Source organism: Lipophrys pholis (genome assembly GCF_963383615.2).
Source record: "Lipophrys pholis genome assembly, chromosome: 1".
NCBI lineage: Eukaryota > Metazoa > Chordata > Actinopteri > Blenniiformes > Blenniidae > Lipophrys > Lipophrys pholis.
Window position 1 is genome coordinate 48,699,745 of NC_137635.1, and position 20,922 is coordinate 48,720,666.

At 46.0% G+C, this 20,922-nt stretch overlaps 1 protein-coding gene across 3 annotated transcripts; it reads right to left on the reverse strand.

Moving 5' to 3' along the window:
* Positions 1-1,192: 1,192 nt before the first annotated feature.
* Positions 1,193-15,409, reverse strand: mpz (myelin protein zero). Of its 3 annotated transcripts, none has more exons than XM_080466967.1 (6): positions 15,175-15,409; positions 13,681-13,847; positions 8,810-9,023; positions 7,873-8,002; positions 7,348-7,390; positions 1,193-2,655 (listed from the first exon to the last, which is right to left on the reverse strand). In XM_080466967.1, the coding sequence occupies exons 1-6, from the start codon at positions 15,218-15,220 to the stop codon at positions 2,569-2,571; spliced, it is 687 nt and encodes a 228-aa protein (XP_080323093.1). In that variant the 5' UTR covers positions 15,221-15,409; the 3' UTR covers positions 1,193-2,568. The 3 variants fall into 3 exon arrangements, with proteins under 3 accessions (XP_080323093.1, XP_080323092.1, XP_080323091.1); XM_080466966.1 differs by having other exon boundaries at positions 1,193-1,567; positions 15,175-15,389; XM_080466965.1 differs by having other exon boundaries at positions 1,199-2,982; positions 15,175-15,366.
* Positions 15,410-20,922: the final 5,513 nt, after the last annotated feature.

A 20,922-nucleotide genomic window follows, 5' to 3' on the forward strand; every position in this document is an offset into this window, starting at 1 on the left:
GTCTCCGGTGAGGACGAAAGGCGGATTTCTTCCCATGTTTTTTCTCTCCTCCACCAGCAGGCGGTAGAGGAGAGCATTTTTGCTTTCAAACCAGCAGAAATAAGACAGTGAATGGCCAGAGAAGGAGGCAAGGTGGTCTGGCAAGGCGACATTCCTCGAAAGGGGGAGGGGGGGGGGGGGGGGGGGGCGTTTGAAGGACAAAACGAGAGGGCGTTCATCGATCATTGGCGAAGACGGACGGAGGGGAGCGAGAGAGAGAGAGAGAGAGAGAAAGAGAGATGTCTGTCACCGAGTTTGAGAAAGAGGAAGAAAACGGAGGAGAGGAAGAACAGAAAAGAGAAGAGCAGAGCATTGAGCTTTAGGCCTGGCAGTCAGATAAGGAGAGGCTTAAAGAGAGGAGTGGATTGTGTATAGACCTTTTCTGTGGGGGAATAATGCAGTGCAGAGTCACTAAAAACGGCAGGAAGAGTGAGAGATAAAGGAAGCCAAACACGTCAGGACGGAGAGAACCAAACAGGAGGGGATCTAGAAGGAAAGAGAAGACGCTTCCCAGGACGGGAATCCTGACGAAGAGTGAATAACAGAAGAGCGGAGGCAGCAGAGGAGCCATTGAGGGAGATGCAGAGCGAGATATCTCGTTACCAGCACACGCTAAAATAATTAGCCCTGGGTTGGCGAGGAGAAACGTGCAAGCAGATTAACTGAACCTAAAATAACTCTGCGAGCGCAGAAGCTGCACCTCTTCCTGGTAAGCCCCTTTTGTCAGACTCCGGAGAGCATCCGCCAGCCTTCGGGGGCCGTGACGTCATTCGGGGTTGTCAGTCGCTGGCCGACAAGTCAAGAGCGGACATCCTCACCATGCACTCAGGCACAAACAGCATAGTAGTAGGCGCCACCACCACCACCACCACCACTGCTCACTTCTTTCTCTTCCACCCCGCCTTCCCTCCCTGCTGTCGGCTGAAAAATGTGCAGCTGTTACAGTAAGCCCGTGCGCTCTTATAGGGGCCAGAAATAGCCCCCTTTAGCCAGGGCAGGGACACAGCGACAACCTCCATTAGCTCAAATGTGAGAGGATTGAATCACCCCGAGCTCGAGGGCTTGAACCTCTATCTACGCCGGCTGAGAGCAGGAATCATATTTCTCTCTCACTATCACTCTCCTCTCCCTCTCTGTCTCTCTTTTTTTTTTTCTCTCTATCTGAAGTCCAGAGTGCTCTCACAGCTCCGCTCAGTGTGTGATTGAGTCGTAAACATTAAGGGAGAAGATTCAGGGGACTCTGAACACAGAGGGATGGCTTTGGGGTTCCTCTTAAGGAAGTTATGTACGTAGTTAGGCCTTAAACAGTTTTACAGTTTGCCCAATGTGTGCATACAGGGTCTCGGATGAGGCGTCGTAAAAATTATTTGACACTGTTGCCACTGATATAGTGGGACTATTCTTACAGCCAGTGCTGTCGTGAAAGAATAGAGATAATGGGAAATAATGGGGGCTGCGTCAGGCTGGGCAGAAAAGGAGGGAGCAGACTAGAGGAGATGAGGCAGTCATGGAGAAGTCAGACCTTTATCTACAGAAGGAAGAAAAGAGGGAAGGGAGAGGAGAGAGAGAGAGAGAAACAGGATAGAGCAGTTAGCATACAAATCACTGTAATTTGAATGAACAAGAAAGTCAGGAAATTCACAGTGAAAGCAGGAAGAAATAGCAAAAAGCAGGGGGTAGAGAAAAGGGATCAGCGTGAGAGGAGAAAGTTGACGTTTGACATGAAGTCTCTGGAAAAAAGAAAAAAAGAAAAAAAAAGAAAAGAAAAGTAAATTGGCTTGTCCCCACAGCTGGGGACTCGTGATGCGTATCGGACGCACTTGGAGGAAAGCTTTTCGGTGGATAGGATCACAATGAAAGGAGTGAGAAAGGCAAAACCCAGGGAGCGGCTTTTTAGATTTTGTTATCAAACTCAGTCGTCTTAGGGTCTCGCTTCAAATGGCATATCTTATGACCTGACAAAAGTACTCGGGGTGCCGGCTGGTGTAAGAGATTATCACGACATCTTAGATCTCAGCCCCATAAAGCCGCGTGTACAGTCATCAGCCTGTGACAGGAGCAGATATGATTTGACTCATTTAATCACGCACGCAGGTCGGTGTTGTTGTGGTGGGCGTGAAGTTGGTTTTGTGATTTAAGTCTCTTTGCTGTCTCCTCAGGAGTGTTACTACCCTCTGTTTCTGGATAACCCCCCCACCCCCACCCCACCCCGGCCTCCGACGCTTCTCTGTTGGTCTGTTATTTGAGGGTGAGCTGATTTGCGAGGCGGGAGAAGAGGCCGAGCGGTTTGGACTTCCCCGTCCCTCCCTCACCGCTGGGCCCCTCCTCGCCGTTCCCGCGCGTCAGCTCCAACTCGATGGTCATCAGCACCCGGCCCGAGCCGTCCTCCCCTCCGCCCACTGCCCTCTCTGTCTTCCTGACTACTGCTCTCTGCTGCGGCTTCTGCTGCTTGGGCTGGGCCTTCGCCACCGCCTGGCGCACGGGCTGGAGCAGCCGGCCGACGAGCCCGCCCCAGCCCCTCCCCGTATCCTATTTCTTATCCTTGCGCGACTCCTGCTTCTTCTTTTCCGAGGCAGCCGCCTTCACCTTGGCGGGGTCGGCGGCAGGCACGGGGCCCTGTGGGCGAGCAGGGAGAGGGGGACGGGGGGAGAACAGGGGAGGAGAGTCACTTCAGGAGGAAAGGAGCGTCAGGGAGAGCGAGAGATCGAGAGAGGAACGGTGAGAGAGGAGTGCGGGGAGGAGAGGTGAGACAGGTGTGTTAATGAGAGGATGAGATGGGAGTTAGCAGGATGGGTGGAGCCGTGTGTGAAGAGGAGAGAAAAAAACACATTTAGGAGGAAGAGGAGGAGGAGGAGGAGGAGGAGAGGCAGCGAGAGGTGAGGAGGTAGATACGAAGTACTTTTAAGGGAGAGGGTAACAAGTGAGAGGGGGTGGTGTCCAGAGCTGTAAGGAGGTGACAAAACAGGTAACCGTGCGTTAGGATGGGACACAGTGGCAGGTTGGCTCCAAACACCTGTGACAACCGAGTGACAATTGATCAATACCACACACACCCGCACACACAGTTTCGATTGACAGGTGACCAAATCATGGCGTTAAATTTGTCAAGATTATATCCAATTTCTTTTTAAATATTTGGCTGTTCCAATACAAATCGGTTCTCAGTGTCATCCTTGTCATACATTAAAAAAAACTAAACTCTTCAGATTGGATTGATAATTAGCCAGTTGTTTACAAATGTTTAATATTTTGTTAAAAGTGACTATTTTTCATTTGAATATTTGGCTTGGCACAATCACTGTGGATATTTTCCAGTGTGTTGTTACCACTTGTGAAATGATTCCATTTAAATACGACTAAAACAACGGCGATGTGTATCCAGAACATCTTAGCACCACATACAAAAATCCATTTGAATTATTCATAACGCATCTTTTTCAGATTTGAAATAGAGTTGTTTTGCTGCCAAATATATTTTTTTTAACCTCCGACGTAGTGTCATACCAGTGATTATACTATTGTTATTCAAATCCAGTTTTATTCTCCTATTCTTTTCCCACTTTGTATTTTTTTATGCATGTTTTAGCATGACCCTGTAAAAATAGCTGCATCTCTTTGGGACTAACTTTCTGACTGTAGAATATCTCATTTAATGCCTGTTTTAACCAGGACACACATCATTTCACCTGAAAATCAACAAATCCATGCGCCCTGACTTTAGAGAAACACTCGGAACAGAGGCAGCATTACATTGAGAGCAAATCCAGGGGAACTTGAAATCCGTGAGGAAGATAACTGAGCCTTCGAATAAATATTTGAAGTGAAGGTTAAAGAAACAAAAAGAAAAAAACACTTTGTTTAGAATCTACAGGATTGTTTGACTGCAGCCATGGCTAGGGCTGTTCAGCTAACTTTAAGTTTTTTCAGCAGGTTAACGTCAGCTTCAATAATTCATTGAACTCCTACTTATATAATTCAACCATTCATTCCCACTCATTCTTTACATTGTCTGTGCGATGCCGTGAAAAACATCTCTGTGAAGGAATCTATAAAAGGAAGAAGAGGAGGGAGGTAAAAGGAAGTAAAAGGAGACTTCACTTGAGCACAACAAATCCATCAGAAAGGACTGGACCAAGTGGAGATAAGGTCGAGGCAACACTTAACTTTACAACAGCTGTACTCCAGTGCATTAACCTGTGAGTTAACCTATTGAAAAGTATCACAAGTGCACGATAATGCTGTGATGGAGCCTAATGAAACTTCACTGGCATGTAATGGTTTTCACAATGCTGCGCATTTTTAATACTCGGTAGAACCACAGGGCCAGTGCATTGTTGTCGTTGCAGGGGGGGGGGGGGGGGCAAACGGATTGAACAGAAAAGAGTGCTCCATCCGAGGCTTGGAGACTCAAACGCTTTCTAATACATCGGTTCACTCAACAGTGGAAAACCCACTGGAGGCTGCTTCTACCCACTGAAGCTTCGACTAATAATGCCCCTCTGATTGCATTTGAAAATTTATCATCTTTAATTATGCGCCACGCGAAGGCAGCACACACGCACCGACGCTGCAGACGACCCCCGGCTCGGCGGCAGAGACGTGCAGGCCATCCGGCGTCATTACCTTCCATCATACTTACAGTCCTTTATACATCAGTGTGTTGTTTACCACGATACATCCCACGACAGGCCCGGGTTTCTGCTGCTAACGATGAGCGTGCATCGTGAAAAAACACGCTTCCAGCCTGCTTAACTAGAATACAGAACCACCCGACTTACAGGGGCTGCTTACACTTCAAAGGAAATGTAGGTACAGTGGCGAAAATGGGACGAATTGGCGGGGAGGTAGATAGCTGGGTAAGTGGCTACATCCCCCGCTGCATACTAAAGAGGGAAGGTGACAGGTGAGGAGGGAGATTGAGAGGTAGATGAAGAGCGAGAGGTAGTGATTTTCTGTCCGTAACCAAAGCGGATCAGAACCCAGAATACCTGAGGAGGGAGAGAAGCTGGAGAGAGAGTGAGGCGGAGGGGTGTGAGGAGGAAATGACGTTGATGAGAACGTTGGAAAGGAAAGGAAAGGAAAGGAATTACAGAGGGAGGGGCGCTTCACATGGTCAGCAAGGGGGTTGAAAGGCAGGAGGGTCAGGAGGAGAAAAGGAAGAGGTGGACGATGTGATGGAAGCAAGGGGGGGGAGTGGATAAAAAGAATCTGAATGATAGAGGGAGGGAGGGAGAGAAGTGGAGGGAAGTCGAAGGTGGAGGCAATTGGGGGATGGAGAGAAGAATAGGTGGTTTGTGTGAGTGTGTGTGTGCTTGAGCTCAGATCGATACCGAATGCACTCAATTATCATTCCGGTACAGTGTGTCTATGTGCTCTCATTCCTGGGAGCTTTCTTATGTGTGTGGCTGCCGGGTAAAGTCCTCGTCCACAACTCCACCTAATGGGGAGTAGCACACACCACAGGGTTCCTTTGTCTCTCTGTCTCACTCACTCCCTCGTTCACTTCCTCACCCGCAGCCTTCTGGAGATTTGTAGTGCAAGCCCAGCAAACAGAGAGTAACCAAGATGGTGAGGCTGATACAAAATTGTGTTGTGTCAGCAGAGCCTCCTAATAAGGGCTATTTGATCAAACAACCACTTATGAGCACGCTATAAAAATCCCCTGAGTCCTTCGTGTGCGGCGCAGCTACAAGAAAGAAATCAGCTGAGAAGGAAGATAAAAAAAAAAAAATACAGGAAAATAAAAAAATGAAGAAGTGCGAGCTCAGATGGAATAGCTGTTTTCTCCTTGTATTTTTCATCCGAGCAGAGACTTGCAGGAGAGTAACTGTAAATGACAACGTTGTCAAATATTTCAGTGTCCTATTGGCGGCGAGTTATTTATTCATATATGCACTGTCACCCGCCGCAGGCACTTGAGAGCAACTGACTGCAGCTCAAGAATAACCTGACAATCACACAACAGTAGAAAGGAAAGACGAAGACAGAAGGAGGAAGCGCGGCTCCAGGGAGATGAAAAAGAGTGTACTTCTCGGAGATAGGAGGAAGTGTTGGCCCTCGCTGGTGTCACCCCCTAGGTTTATGCCACGGGGGCAAGATGGTGCGCCTCGAAGCTTGCCACCCTCGCTGCCTCGTCTTCACGTGAGCTTCCACCCGCGGCTAAACGAATCACTGTCACAATAACACCTTTGATGAGCCGCTGAGAATATCTTCACCTGCGATTCGTTTCAAAGCTGTGGTTTGATTGTGGAAAACGCCTTGAACTCAAATCCCTTGACTTTCCCTTTTTTCTCCTCCATTATCAGCATGCAAAGCATACAGTCGATTACAATACACCCCCGCAACCATCCAGCCCCCACGTTACCACGGAGTAATCAAACAGAACTTGCCCTGGTGCCTTGTATTCACAAAAGAATACAAGCCACCAAAATGTCTGATTAATCCACCACTTGAGGCTATCACACTCCCATGAGGAGAATGGGGGGGGGATGTACCCTAAATCCTCAGCGTGCAGCAGAGTAAAACCACTGATAACAGCTCAAACCATAATAGGCCCAGTGATTTTCATTTGACTCCCAGTGAGCAAAATCAGCAGCTCCTGTCCATTTTCCTACTGCGAGCAAATCACAGTCCCATTCAGTACAGCAATAGCATCAGCACTGTAACATGGCCTCGACCATTTCACAGTCGCTGGTTTGATTTCTGCCCTGTGGCTGTTTGCTGGCTCCGTACTATTGCGCCCCCCCCCCACCCCCGCTGAGGTAGCTGAAGGGGTGACGACCATACCGAAGAAAGAGAGAGAGAAGCTTTAAAGCACCTCGGATGCTGAGACGACACAAGAATTTTAAGAGCATGAAGACTGTTATTAGTGTTTATGCTGGGCTGAGTCTGAATGACGTGTTATTTTGCTGTTGATATGTTGCTGTGAGGAGGAGTCGGCTGAGTGCGAGGGCATGCCGGAGCTGCTTGGGACTGGCATTGTGGGAATGCGATTATGAAACTGTGCCGTTCTGCGCTGTCATGTTGGACGTGTGCTTTTGTGCGGCTGCTCCGCAAACGAATGGATGAATATTCCTTTTGACAACGCGCTTCCTGAGCCCAAACATTCAAAACACTGAATGCTATTGTAATCTCTCCAAAAGGACATCACTTTACTAATAGCGCCGGAACATGACAGCAAACCAATCTGTTGCATTTGGTGTTGTTGACTGGATATGTGAGGAGGCGTAAGAGGACAGAAGGAGGAGGAAGAAAAGGGAGGAAGGAGAGGGGGAGTGTAAGAAGCAGCAAGGAGAGGGGTAAACTTGCCTGTCTCTGCTGTGATCCCTCTTTCTTTTTCTTGCCATGTTTGCTGGAGGGGACAAAAGAAAGACAATGTCAGGATATCGAATCCATCTCTCCCTCCAGTGGTCACAGGGCAGCATTGCCTGGCAGCTATTATAAAGGGAACATCAACCTAATCTACTGGCTCTGTCTCAAACACAACCCTCAGGTGCAAAGTGTGTCTCATCAGCGTGGACAGGTATAAGCCAGATGACGGCTCCATCTTCATGATGGAGGGGATTATCCACTGAGAGCCCTGCCTTCTACCACTTTTAACCCACGTTGCTTTGGACCTATACTGTTTGTCAATTAAATGCGAGTGAGAGATCATTAGCTGTCTCTTTCCAGCTGGCTCCCTTCAAACCTAAACCTCACACACCTGACCAAATCAGACCGTGGCGCAGCAGCTACGCCAGCTTGGCCACGCAGGTGTCAGTGCCAGGGATGGGCTCAGGCCTCAGCTCCAGTCCCTGGCAGAGACAAGACTGGCAGAGAGCCGCCGGCACTGACCTGACACTGAGGCTGAAGACCCGGCGTGCCACCAGGAACCTCATCAGGTAGTAGATGACCACAATGAGCACCAGCAGGCCCAGCACCACGCCGATGATGGCTCCAGTGATCACGCCAGCCTGGATGGGTACTGTGGGCGGATGAAGTGGGGAAAGAAGTGAGGGCAAAGGATCAACAATTCAGCGATATTTCAGGATGAAAAGAAGTAATAAGTTCCAAAACAGTGACAGGTAGAGGTTGGCAGTGCAAGGGAGGAAAGAGGAAGGGAGAAAAAAATAAAAGAGCTGTGAAGAAAATACTGTCAATAGGAGGGAGAAACTCGGTGGGAGAGAAAGGTGAAAACAAAGCTACAACAGAAGAGAGAATAAGAGATGAAAGTGAAAACAGGAGGAAGAGGTAAAAAAGGTAAAGTAAAGATTGAAAGAAAGATGAAGGATGCACACCCAGTGGCTTTATAGAAGGAGATGAAAAGATGGAGAGATAAGGAAGAGGAAAGGTGAGATTGGGGATGGAGTCGTGGAGGGAGAAGGTTGGAGGCAAAAAGGAAGACGATGGGAATGGGGGGGGGGGGGGGGGGGGAGAGAATATGGAGGGGAGTGAAAAGGAGGCAGCGATAGCAATCTCAAATAGAGAAAGAGATAAAATTGTAATTGATTTCATTTAACAGGCGGTGGGAGGAATTCCAAATGAGGCAGTGCGGCTGGTTTGAGCAGAGCACTTGCTCTGGTTTGATGCAAAGACAAAAATTGAGATTAATTTCAGACTTTAGAATGACTACAACAACAATTCAGAACGGTTGGCTTCTGATAAGGAAAAAAAACCCAAAACAATCGTCAAAATCTGCTACACGGACTCAGTGGAAAGCTAATGGCTGCACACAGATGTAACACAGTGCAGGGGATTTGATTTTGGTGCAGGATTCATTACTCTCGCCCACCTTTCTCAAACACCAGCAGACGGACGTTGGAGGGTCGGCCCACTATGTCAGGGGGGTTCTTGGCGTCGCAGGTGAAGGTGCCATTGTCGCTGAACTCCAGATTTTTGAGCAGGATGGAGCCGTCACGGCGGCCCGGGTTTCCCACGAACTCCAGCCGGTCCCTGAAGGGGCCCTTGTTGTCTACGTAGGCCATGCCGCCAGTATAGTGGAAGATCTATACAGGACAGAGAAGACATTGTGCTCTCCTGAGATCTCATTATCACAACATGCACTTGAATTCTCTCTAAGGGTGGTTAAAATCGCTGAGTTTTTTGTCAGTACAATTCGAGCAAAGGAAAGTGTAAAAGAAAAAAAAAAATACATCCGTCTTAAATGATCATTTTTTTAATGAACAAAATTCACAAAGTCACAGAAAAAAAGCTGGGCCGAAGAAGAAATGTCCGATTTCTTTAATTTAGGCCCCGTTTACGCAAGAATGCTTCAAGTGAAAAGGGATGATTTTAGTGTTTTTGTTTCAGAAAAGTTTCACAGTTACAGGTCAACATTTTGAAAACTATGTAAATTTAGAACAAAGGCTTTTGATTTTAAAATATATTCGGGAAGTCACCGGATCAATGTTGAGTGGCATCTCCTGATTTGTGAGTTATCGGAGCAGCCTCGGGCTCAACACCTTTGGTTTCTTTTAATCATTATTCGATATATCCCGATGACAATTATTTCATGAGTTATCCTAACGTCTTTGACAAGTTACCTCTGAAAAGTACTTGCTGCAGTTGACTTCATTGATGTTGGCATGTGGAAACATTTGTCCTCTTTTGCTTTCGTGAGAAAGTTAAAGATTCAGCTGCGCTTCAGTTTTATTTATTTGATCAATAAGATAACATGACCTAGTCCATAAACCTTCCTCAAATCTCATGTTTGGGGAAAAGTAAAATGTTCTCAGGCACTGAATACACCAAATAGTAAAATGTGGTTGTATTTGTATTCTTGATTAAAAAAACAAACTAAAAACTAAAAAAAAAAAAAAAACGCCACATGGCAAGAAATTTCCCCAAGGAAGCGAGGGGAACATTTCGAAGACCTCTGCTTCTCTTGCTACATTTCCACTGCAGGAACAAATATCGAGTTGCGTTTGTCACAATCTCAGCTCAGGGAACATTATTTCTTGTATGCTTGTGCAATAACGCCACTACTTCCAGTGAAAAGCATGTATTAAACAACTTGAATTGTATGCATTTATCCACTCTGCATGCTTGCGAATACTTCCCTGAGTCACACAGCGCTACAAAAGCAGGCAACGCAGTGAGAAGGAATGTCAACCCCCCCCCCCCCCCCTCAAGGCCATAGGTGGCTCCGCGTAATAATAGCAAGGCTTAACTAGTATCGTCAAGGAGCGTCTGCCTACGTCTGTGGCTGAGGTAAATGTTATCTGTAAAGAAGGGCAGTGCATTTGCTTGTGGGAAATTGTAGAAGCGCCATGGACAAATAAGAATGACTTCTTGTGCTACAGATTGCAATATCATTTACTATTTACTAAAATTTTCAATACATCGCAAAGTGGTTGCATTTTTTTCCCCCCCGACAGTGACAGTTTTACTTGGTTCGGGCCACATTAACATGACATTTCAAGTGAAAACACATATAGTTAACTATTTAACTATGTGAGAATCATATCTATTGAAGAACCATCCAAGTACAAATCAATCTGAGTGTCCAGGTCTAAAAAACTATGTAATACAAATGTATCTCCGTGCATAACAAGTATTTAAGAACCTATTTGTGTATCTATGAAAGTATTTAACTGTCATATAAGTCAATGCTTCTACTTATTATGAAATATACATAAGCACCTATATAAGTAACGATTTATGCTTCCTGGTATGACGTCTGTTTCCACGGTAATGGCAGAAAAGAAGTCGATGAAGTCGGTTTAATGCAGGGCCACTAAGAACCACACACACGTGTGCACAGAGAACAATATGCTATAAACATCAACAATGGCAAGTACATAGGCATTCATATGGGCAGAGTCCGGGGAGAATATGGACTGCGAGTCATGACATGCAGGCTGCCATTGTAGTTCTTGATCATCTACTGAGCAAGTGCAGAAGAAGTATTTACGACGGTCGTGATGCCCATGTGCGGGAGCAGCATCTCTGCCGTCTACATGGAGACGGACTTGGAGCGAATTTCGAAACGTTCCACGTTAGGAGCCATTTTCAAAATGTTCCGTTTTCATTGAGTCCGAGCACCGTAGTCATGAAAACGTTAGTAGTGGTCTATTGGTTAACACTCACAGAAAATATAGCACAGAGCCAGATCTTATTATCGATGAATATCCCATCAATTTATTAGTGGTAGAGCAGACAAACGGTAGTTTACTAACCACATGAACGCACACTACTCATGTAGTCTTTAAATTGTTCAGTAACTTTTAGTTCATTGAAACAGACAAAAAGTTTTAGGGACTAGCCAAACATAGGTCGTTATTTCTCTAAGTTTTTGATTTAAACCTGCAATAACATTTCTTTTTGGGGGCCAATTGGGACTTTGGAAGCAAGCTATAAATGCTCAATAATGTTGACAAAAATGTGAAGCGCACAGTGATACAGAGGGACATTAGCATTCATCTGGGGTTGTGTTGTTTAGTTTTTTTTTCTTTAAAGACATCTCCTCGTTTTAAACTGTTCCACAATCTCTGCTGAGGGAGAAGTCCTGGCGTCCAATCCAAGTTTCTCAACGCGAGATATCTATAAAAGTTTAAATATGTTTCCAAAAACCAAGTATTGTTGTTCTTCATAAATATCAAACCAGTATCGAAAAAAATACCCCGACCACCTGACAGGACTTCTAAAATGATGACAGCTAATAAAAGTGCCGTCACCAGGAATCGATCTTTAAAAACATGATGCTTATAGATTTTTGGGTGAAGCTTTAGCTTTAATAGGTGTATCTTTCACAACTCTGCAAGGTCAAGGTCAAATTGGTGTTTAGTGTTTCGGCTTACCTCAGAATATAAACAGCTGTAATTGCAAGAAAGCGAATCGAGAAGCTTTCACACGATATGAAGATGTGAGGAATCAGAAAAGACATTTGAAAAGGACAAGTGCACCGTGAAAACAGATCGAGGTATAGAACTGTAAATCTGTCCAGGCAGAGAACGGAATGAGCGACGGGAGATAAGTGCAGCCGAAAAAAAAAGAAAGAAAAAAAGAAGTGAAATCTAGTTTCAAAGTGAGGCCACGGCGGGAGACAGATGAAGGCGAAGGAGATGAGCGGAGGACATAATGAGAGAGGAGGGGAACGACAAAGGAGGCAGGGCTTGAGAGGAGGAGATTAGAGGAGGTGGACAGAGGGAGGCACAGTCAGGATGGGGAGATAGAGAGATTAGAGAGATGGCAGGACGATAAGGCCGAAAAGGAATGAAATTAAAGAGCAGGAGGCCGGTGAGGCAGCCGGAGGAGTTGCAAGATTAGGAGAGAAAGTTTCTTTTAGTTGATACACATGTTGGAATAAAGTATTATTAGCCTGAGAGGACGTTTGCGATGTTGACACAGTCCTGCATTTTGAACATTTTTTTACTTTTTTTTTAGATACAGAGGAAGATTCATGATTTAAGTTGAGGCTCGTGGCCCTTTCTGTGAGGAGTTTGCATGTTCTCCCTCTGCATGAATGAGTTTTCTTCAGGTTCTCCAGGTTAGTAAAGCCTCTCATAGGAGGGGGGCAAAAAGCTTCAGGCTGAAATATGTGGTGGTGTGATGCCTTTTATCGACATGATTGCTTTTTATAATTACTGCATTTACTATTAGGTGTAATGTCATAATGGAAAATTTAAATAAGCTTTCATGCAAAATCAATCTAACGATTATGACAGTTGCACACTATAAATACACACACACACACACACAAAGGTCAAAATGAAAGCAGGATTAAGGTTATAAACAATGAATAATACTTTATAATGTGAAAAACATTATTCACACAACGTGTGGCTCATCCTCCCATAATATGGAAACTCTGTGTTTGAGGTTAATTAGAGCCTCTAGATTGCATGTAGGTGTGACTCAGAGTTATCTGAATTATCTCTTGTCCAGAATGTAACCCGAGTTTGTCAACAGTCAGCTGTGATCGGCGACGAAGCTGGATGAAGCCAACGAGAAGACGGATGGACAAGCAAACCAAAAATCTGCCGCTAAGTTCAGAGCTGTTTACTCGTGTTCGCATCAAAAGAGCGCCTGTCTTCAGATCACGTGGCATCGGAAAACCCACAGCCTCCTCCTCTGACTAAAGTTTTGCGCCTCCTCGTGCCTGGTGGCAGTGGAGCTTTTGAGAGCAAACGCAAAAAAAACCCCCCCCAAAAAAACAAACACTTTTGTTTAGTTTTCTGGCTGAAGACATAGTCATTGTTGGCAGGTCTCGATCTCTGTTGGAGCAAAGAAAGGCTGTTTGTGTTTTCTTTTCTCCTTCAATATTTATAAGTGAATGCAAAAAAAAAGAAAAAAAGTTGAACTTCAAGTGGGTCCAGGAGAACGTCACTCAGATTTACACGGAAGATTAGCAGCGAAATACAGCAACTAACCTGCTGTCTTTACCTGTCTGCTGCTTCGATCTTGACAGGTATTGTGTTGTGAGGTTAACTGAGTTTTTCTTATTAAATTCAACCAGTTGCCAGCTGCAGCTGAAAACCACCCTGATGAAGGTGGGCGGGGGCGGGTGAATTTAAACAGCGACGCCGTGGGCCGTAAACTCTTTGCAGAGCTTTCAATTTATTCAACAATGGTCTCATCATCTGGCAGCGGCCGCATTGAAATTCTCGGTTAATTTACTAGCTGTAAACCTATTGGTGTGTCGCTGTGTCGAGTGTGTATTACGGAAATGCTGTCCCGCGAGCCGTCAGGCCTGTATGTCCAGGAGAAGGTGACGTCCTCCGAGGTCCAACGCCAGGAGAAGAACGAACAGGACAGCCGGATGTCGGAGCCCACCAGGGCGTGACGCTCCCAGCCAGTGTAGATCACGATGGCCTGGGACGGCTCGGGCACTGGGAGACACAAAGCACACAGAAGTGGCTCACTGGCAAACTCAAGACCCAGAAAGGCACTGATCTGAAAACTGAAACAAGGTCAGATCTTACTGGCATAAGCAAATTTTGCGAAGAAACAAACCCTCATGGGAAATATACATTGGATTGGATAATACAGGTTGTTTGTGAGCTTTCTGCTTCTGAAAATATTTGTCGAGCTCTGCAAGAGTGAGCGAGTCCTCCTGACATTCATCAAATTAAATCCACATACTTAAACACACGTGCAGACACACGTCAATAAATTGCACATTTAGCGGCGTCGAATCGGCCGTCGACTGAAGCGTGTGCTCCGTAAATATTTGGGTTGTTACCGCAATATTTTTGTAAGTCTCTAAAAGTCAAAAGGGAACCTCATTTTCTCTATTAATATGGATCATGTTGGCCTAATCATGTGCACTGTTTATGCTTGAATAATATTTAGTGATCAATGTTAATTTGGTTCTGCCTGCAAAAGATCAATATTTTACTTCCCTCCAAAATGCACTCGGCATCTCAAACGAGCACACGAATCCCCCCCCCCCCCCGGGAGCCGCTCAGCCTGACAGTGTCACTGTTGCATTGTTCCCCGTCCACTTGTGAATGGGCCGCCACGAGTCACAGTTGCTCACACAGCTACATCAACACTAATGCCCCCAAAGCGTTCCCTGTCTGTCTCCACGCCCGGAGAGTAAAGTTCACAGCTTCCACCGCGAGCATCCTCGAGCGATCGCCAGCCCCCAACAGAACTTGTCAATGAAATCACACTTGACATATTTAATTAAAATCCCCACTAAAATCTGCTGGGATCAGAGAGGGAAGGATGAGCGAAAGTCGTCTGCTTCGAGAGCCAAATCTCAAGCAAACCTCAGTCCAAAAGTCATAATCCGAGTTCTGTTTAACTCTGAAAGCTTGGAAACACCTGCTTCATGAGGGCAGCGCAGATGGACATTTACAACATGCTATAAACACTGTAGATTACAGTAGGCCAGTTTGCCTTTTTAGATGTGATCAAGAGGGTAAATATCAAAAATAAAATAAAGTGTCCATGTCATTGTACAGAACCAAGGGGATTACCCTTTTTTAAAACAATCAGATTCATTAGTTTTTTGATGAGGAATCAAGTAAAATAACACAAAACCATATCAGACATATCTTCAGTTAACCTTTAACCCCCAAAACAGAGGAAGGATCATTTGTACATCTTCACTTCTAATACATGAAATCCATTCTGAGATTCTTTGAGAGCTTATCAGTGTGAAATTATCGTACAAAAAAAGTCATTTTCTCAGGGTTTTTTTCTTTTTACCTATTCCCAGGAGGACGACCGACGTCAGCGCCAAGAACGTCAGCATGGTTTCTGGCTTCTTTGTGGAGCTCCCAAAAGACCGGTGCCAAAGACGTGACAGGAGTCTGCAGAGTGAGAGTCCCTCTCTGGAGGGAGCGCTGGATGTGGAAGGATGAGAGAGAAAGAGAAAGCGAGTGCAGGGGTGCAGGATGCCTGGACAGAGGGCTTCAAAACGGGACAACAACAGAAAACCCACTGTCCCCTGGTTTATACCCGACCACACCCCTCGGCCAGGGCCCGGCCCGGCCCATTCCTCCTCTCCTCCACCCTCCTCCTGCTGCATCCACACCATTTCACGCTGTCTAAATTAACACACATTGTCTTCCCAAGGTGGAGACAAAAACCCAGGAGTTCTCTACCTGTGCCACAACCATAGTTGGTGAACTAACTGGGTAAACAATGACCGAACAGAGCGAACTTCCAAGTTCTTTTGCAGCATTATGAAAACAGTCTGTCGGATGAGGATGGTGTGAGCGATTTCAGAGACAATTTTAATCAACACGTCGCGATGAGGTGTAGATGAGATGGTATGACGGGGAGCCGTGACCATCTGCAGCCGCTCTCTGTGTGATGACTGCTCATATGTAAATATCACATGAGAAAACAGTGGTAGTTGGAGTTTACAGTCAGATCGGCTGGGACGGGGGATCCACCGGGGTCAGCTCAGTGCTTTCTCCTACGTCTCCGCGTCTAACCCCTCTCCTCCAGTTGCACTTTCACCGGAGTCTGAGGCCAACGGGCCAAAACAAAGCCTCGACTCTTTGCCCTCTCTTTTGCTCTCTGTCCTCCCTCTCTCCAGATTCCTGTCTTCTGCTGACGTCGAGCACTCGCATACAATGGAGAGAGAGGGGGACAGGGGCCGACTGGTGTTTGCCCGTCTGTCAATGGCGCTTTCTTCCTCTCCCTTTCTTTCTCCAGGCCTCCTTTTCTCCGCCTGCCCTGACAAAGCTGTGTATTCAAAGTGCGGCGCCCACTCCTCACTTTTCCAGTAACGCAGACGGCGAGCAAGTGGGGTTGCTCCACCTGCTATATATAGATGGGTTGATATGAGGACAGGAGAAGACGCAGAGATCCGAGCGCAAGACATCGGCGGCAGACACAGATGCAAATGGGGGGTGAGAAAGAGATTGAGATTGAGAAACAGCGGCGTGAACGAGCGCACATGCTTGAGTGGAATTTCTGCAAAAGCCCTAATTTCTGGAGGCCTCCTTCCATCATTTTGTCACACGTCATAAATATGCATTCATTTAGCCGCTGGCATAGTAATAGTGAATACATGCACAAATTAATGGTCTGCGGCTCTCCCTCCTGCTCCTGCAAAAACACACAAGAAGCTGGATACACTTGCGCTCGACGTGTAAATCAGATCAATCACGAGTTGACACTCGTGCCTCTCTCAGGAATGCATATGTGCACATGATGGGTGTGAGAAGAGGAGGCACTTGACATGGATATCCACTTCACTTTGTTATTTCATTGAGCCCACTCATCCAACTTTTCTGGGCTAAAACATTCAAGCATCTCCTGCACACAAGGTAGCTCCTGGCTGAGGCGGTGGCAAAGCATTAAGCAACGGATCGACTTTTACTCATGTTTGGGACCGCCGCATTAATTTTTGCCACTTGTGACAAATCGCAACCACTCATTCATCTTAACACCTCAAATACCCCGCTGACGGATCAGCTGAACAAAATGGACCATCTGCCAACTTGTTGGCGCCATCAACTGTCTAAGCTTTGGCTTGAATGTCTAAATCGCGACATCCTTAACAATTATGGCAGATCCTGCCTCCAGGCCCCGGAGAAACAGGGGGATTCTTTATGAGTCTGGCAGGTGCAGAATGTGGCATCCGCCCAAACTCGTCAGCACCAAGCGATGGTGGCAGTGGCAGCGGCGGCGGCTGTGCTTGGCAGGCAGAAACTGTATCACATATAGAGCGAAGGCCCCCATTCCTTCAGCTGGCAGTGATATAGCACACTAATGTAGGAGAGGGAAGGCTTATCTGGTGCTAAATTATACAGAAAGGAGAGGTGGAGGAGAGGGGAAAGAGGTACCGGTGAGGGAAACAGACAGAGGAAACTCCATGTGTAGAGCCATTTAGAAACTTCAGTGAAATTATACATGAGTCCTTGGCTGCACTTTAGTGATATTGAGGTGGACAAGGCTTCATACCAATTGGTGTTATTAGAGATGACTGAATGCTCAAAGTACCGCTAGCTTTAGCCCCGGTGCGAATGAAACCTCCTCAACTGTCTTCCTGTGTAACTCATCAAAGCCTGTTTTCACGGGTTAAGACATTGGCCTCGGTAGCGTTCGGTGCGGGCATGTCATCTGACACCCGGAGAAATTCACAGAGCATATTTCTCTGTGATTTTCTAATTTTCCTTGACATGAGAATTATTTCCAGTGGGTTGGGAAAAAAAACAAACAAACAAACAAACATACCAAGCGTACTTTCTAGAGCAGGAAGATCTGTGTCTGGGAAAGCATCCCGTGCTGCAGATGTTCTGGGATCTCGTCAACTCTATCCATGTCTAATTTTTCTGCAATGTTGAGTCTGTTCGTCACAGCTGAGTGCGGCCCCTTCTTGCAGATGTGCAAGAAGGGGAATGTCTCTTTCGAAAATGCAGAGGGCTTCTGTGAATGGAGAGCCGGCTTTCAGATTGCACCGCTGGAGGGTTTCTCTCCAGTCGAGATGGGAAAAGACGAGGAAAGACACACCACAGAGGGTGGCTCGCAAGAAGGTCATAAGACTAATGACCGTCAACAATGATCCAATGGAGTGCACTGCAATCGTGCCCCCTTGAGCACAAGCCTCTCTGTGTGGACCAAAGCAAAAGTACGTCTGGAGTGGGGGAACAACAGCCACTGCCATCACAAACCCATCATAAAGTGGTCTCGTAAGCGACGAGATCGGCTCACAGTTTTGCTGCAGGGCATGAATAATCAAGCGAGACATTTCCATAACCAAATAAGGTAAATGAGGCATGCCGAGCAATTGGCTAGAAAACTGTCAAAAGTTAAGGCCAGAAGGCAGGATTAAATATAAATACCGCCACTGTTGTGCTATTGAGGATTCCTAATAGGACACAGGTTAACAGCACATGGACTAAAAAGAAAGGTCAAGAGGAGGAAATGGCGGAGGACGAAAAGTATAATTACAAAGTTTCCTTCATGAGCTCACACATTTGGGGATGTGATTTCAAGCAAGGTGGAAATGTATCACTGGGGCAGTAAAATCAATGAAAATGTAGCCTATAATTTTCCTCATAGTGGAAAATAGACAGCATTATGTCAGTCATGTCCAACTTCCTGGTAAAAAATAACAATCTGCAGTGATGGTAGGAGGGTTGGAGGCTTTTTAACTTTATGTCTTTCTGTAATTAAAGCACTTTTTGTGACAATTTTCGATGTAAATAAAGTTCGAAGTCAAATAAAGCTATTTTACATCCTCCTCTCACAAAAAGTTGGTAAACTGTGTATATACCTTGATGCATGATTTAAATAGTACAACAATGGCAGGGAAAGGCAGTGGCTTGTGTAGTTTTCTTACAGGAAGAAGGTTGCTTATTCATAGCCTGTGTGAATTTGTCATTTTTCGACTGACTGGTGACCTGTCCAGTACTCTATTTATAACCTTGAGTAGTGAATAGGAAAATCAAACATGCAATGCCAAAATTTAGGAATTTGAACAAATATATGGTCTTGTTTTATGTTTATTTTTTTACATTTGAGGGCAGCAGTAGCTTGAACAGTGAGCCACTTTTCTGCATTACCTATTCTTTCAACCTCACTCTCTAAGCATGTGAAAACTGAGGAGACCAATTGTTGAGGCTTCAAAAGTGAAACGTTCAGGCTCTGTTGCGTGATATTGGATTTCAGCCAAGCCACAGTTCGAGCTCCCCCTTTACATGGTGCAGGTTACAGGGCGAGTTGGACAACATGTGGAAAACAATCATTCAGAAGACGACCACCTGCTCACCATCTAGTGATGTACATAAAAAAAAACAAAAAACATAGTTGTTCATGAACAGTGTAATTTCACATTATGGACTCAGCAGATGTGGAAAATTGTGTCGTCCGTCGAGATTTTTTGGTACGTTACACTAAGATCGCCTCACTAAAATTGAATCGGTCCCCCGTTTTCCCTGTCAAAACGACTCCGATCCGTCAAGACACAGGCTCCACTCGCCCTCTGAAGCGGTATCCGATAACAAGCATGTTAGCAGCACTCCATGGACGGACTTGTTTGACCAGCACATCCCAGAGAAGCTCAATTAGACCGAGATATGGGGGCATTCAGAGGTCAACACCTCATTGCTGCGTTGTTCAAAGCATCACTTTTTCCTTTGTGGCACAGTGGAATATCTTGCTGAAAGAGGCCACTGGCATGAGGAATTACTGTTTCCGTAACATGGTGGAGTTGGTGTACAACAAAGCGTCGCTGAAAAAGTGATAGACAGTGGGAGGTTGCTTAGCAGAAGACACCCCAAAGGATCACAGTGGATCCGTCATCAATAAAAGAAAAACCTGGTTCATCAGGCTTGGCCATCTTCTGTTGCCTTCATGCCAATTGTTAGTGCATCCTTCAGTGGTCAGCGGTCAGCATGGGAACGCTGCCTGCTCGGCTAATTTCAACAAAGCTGCAAAGAAATGTATATTTCTGGCACCTTCCTATCAGAACGAGCATCGACTTCTGCAGCAATTTGAGCTACAGGAGCTTGTCAGTCGCTGTCTGCGTGTATCAGTGATACTTGGATGCCCATGATCCTGTCGCCGGTTCAGTGCGTTTGAGAGATACCGACTTCTGCACTCTGGAAATGTCCCACAAGAGCTGCAGTTTTGGAGATGCTCTGACCCAGTCATCTCACAATCACAATTGTGTCCTGGTTGAACTTGTCACACACGGAAAACATCAAATGTGGAGAACAAAAACTGTTGGTCAGTGATCATAATGTTATGGCTGATATGTTAACAGAGGAAGGAGGTGCTAAGATGTGACCTTCGGTTACCGCTCATACATTCTCATCAAGCTTTTTTTTGGGGACCAAATTTAACTGCATCGCAGCTCTCCAGGTTTATTTTTGTCAGCCAATGTCAGATGAGAAAACACTTCAGTGTGCTGCAGTGGAGGGCCATTACAAATGATATAATATGCAGTTTAATTTGGAGCGCTGGCTGGAACAATCAAACGCATCTTGTATTAGTTAATCTGAGCTAATGAAGTGCCCTGATGAGTCACACTGCCAACACAATCCCGCACTGTCTCTCGAGCTGGAGACCTAATACCATGTCAGAGTGGGGACTGGAGGGTGAGGGGAAATAATATAAAGGGCCCGAAAAAGAGGGGGGCCTGACATCATCAAATCCGAAAGGTTACTGGCCAACGCTCGGAGCGCCCGCTCAAGAAAAACACTATTGATATTCTGTGGGTTCGGCGGTGGTGGGGGGGACAATGGCAAAGCCTGTCCCTCCCTCTCTCCCTCATGGCCTGGCATGGCCGAGATGTCACAGAGAGCACCAAACAAATGGATGGAGGGATAGAAAGGAAAGGAAGGATGGGGAGGAGGTGGAGGAGAACAAACGCATTGTTCTCGGGGTGAAGAAAGGGGTATTGTGAGGAAGACAGATAGCTTATGTGGGAGAATGGGGCGGGGGAGAGAGAGAGAGAGAGAGAGAGAGAGAGAGAGAGAGAGAGAGAGAGAGAGA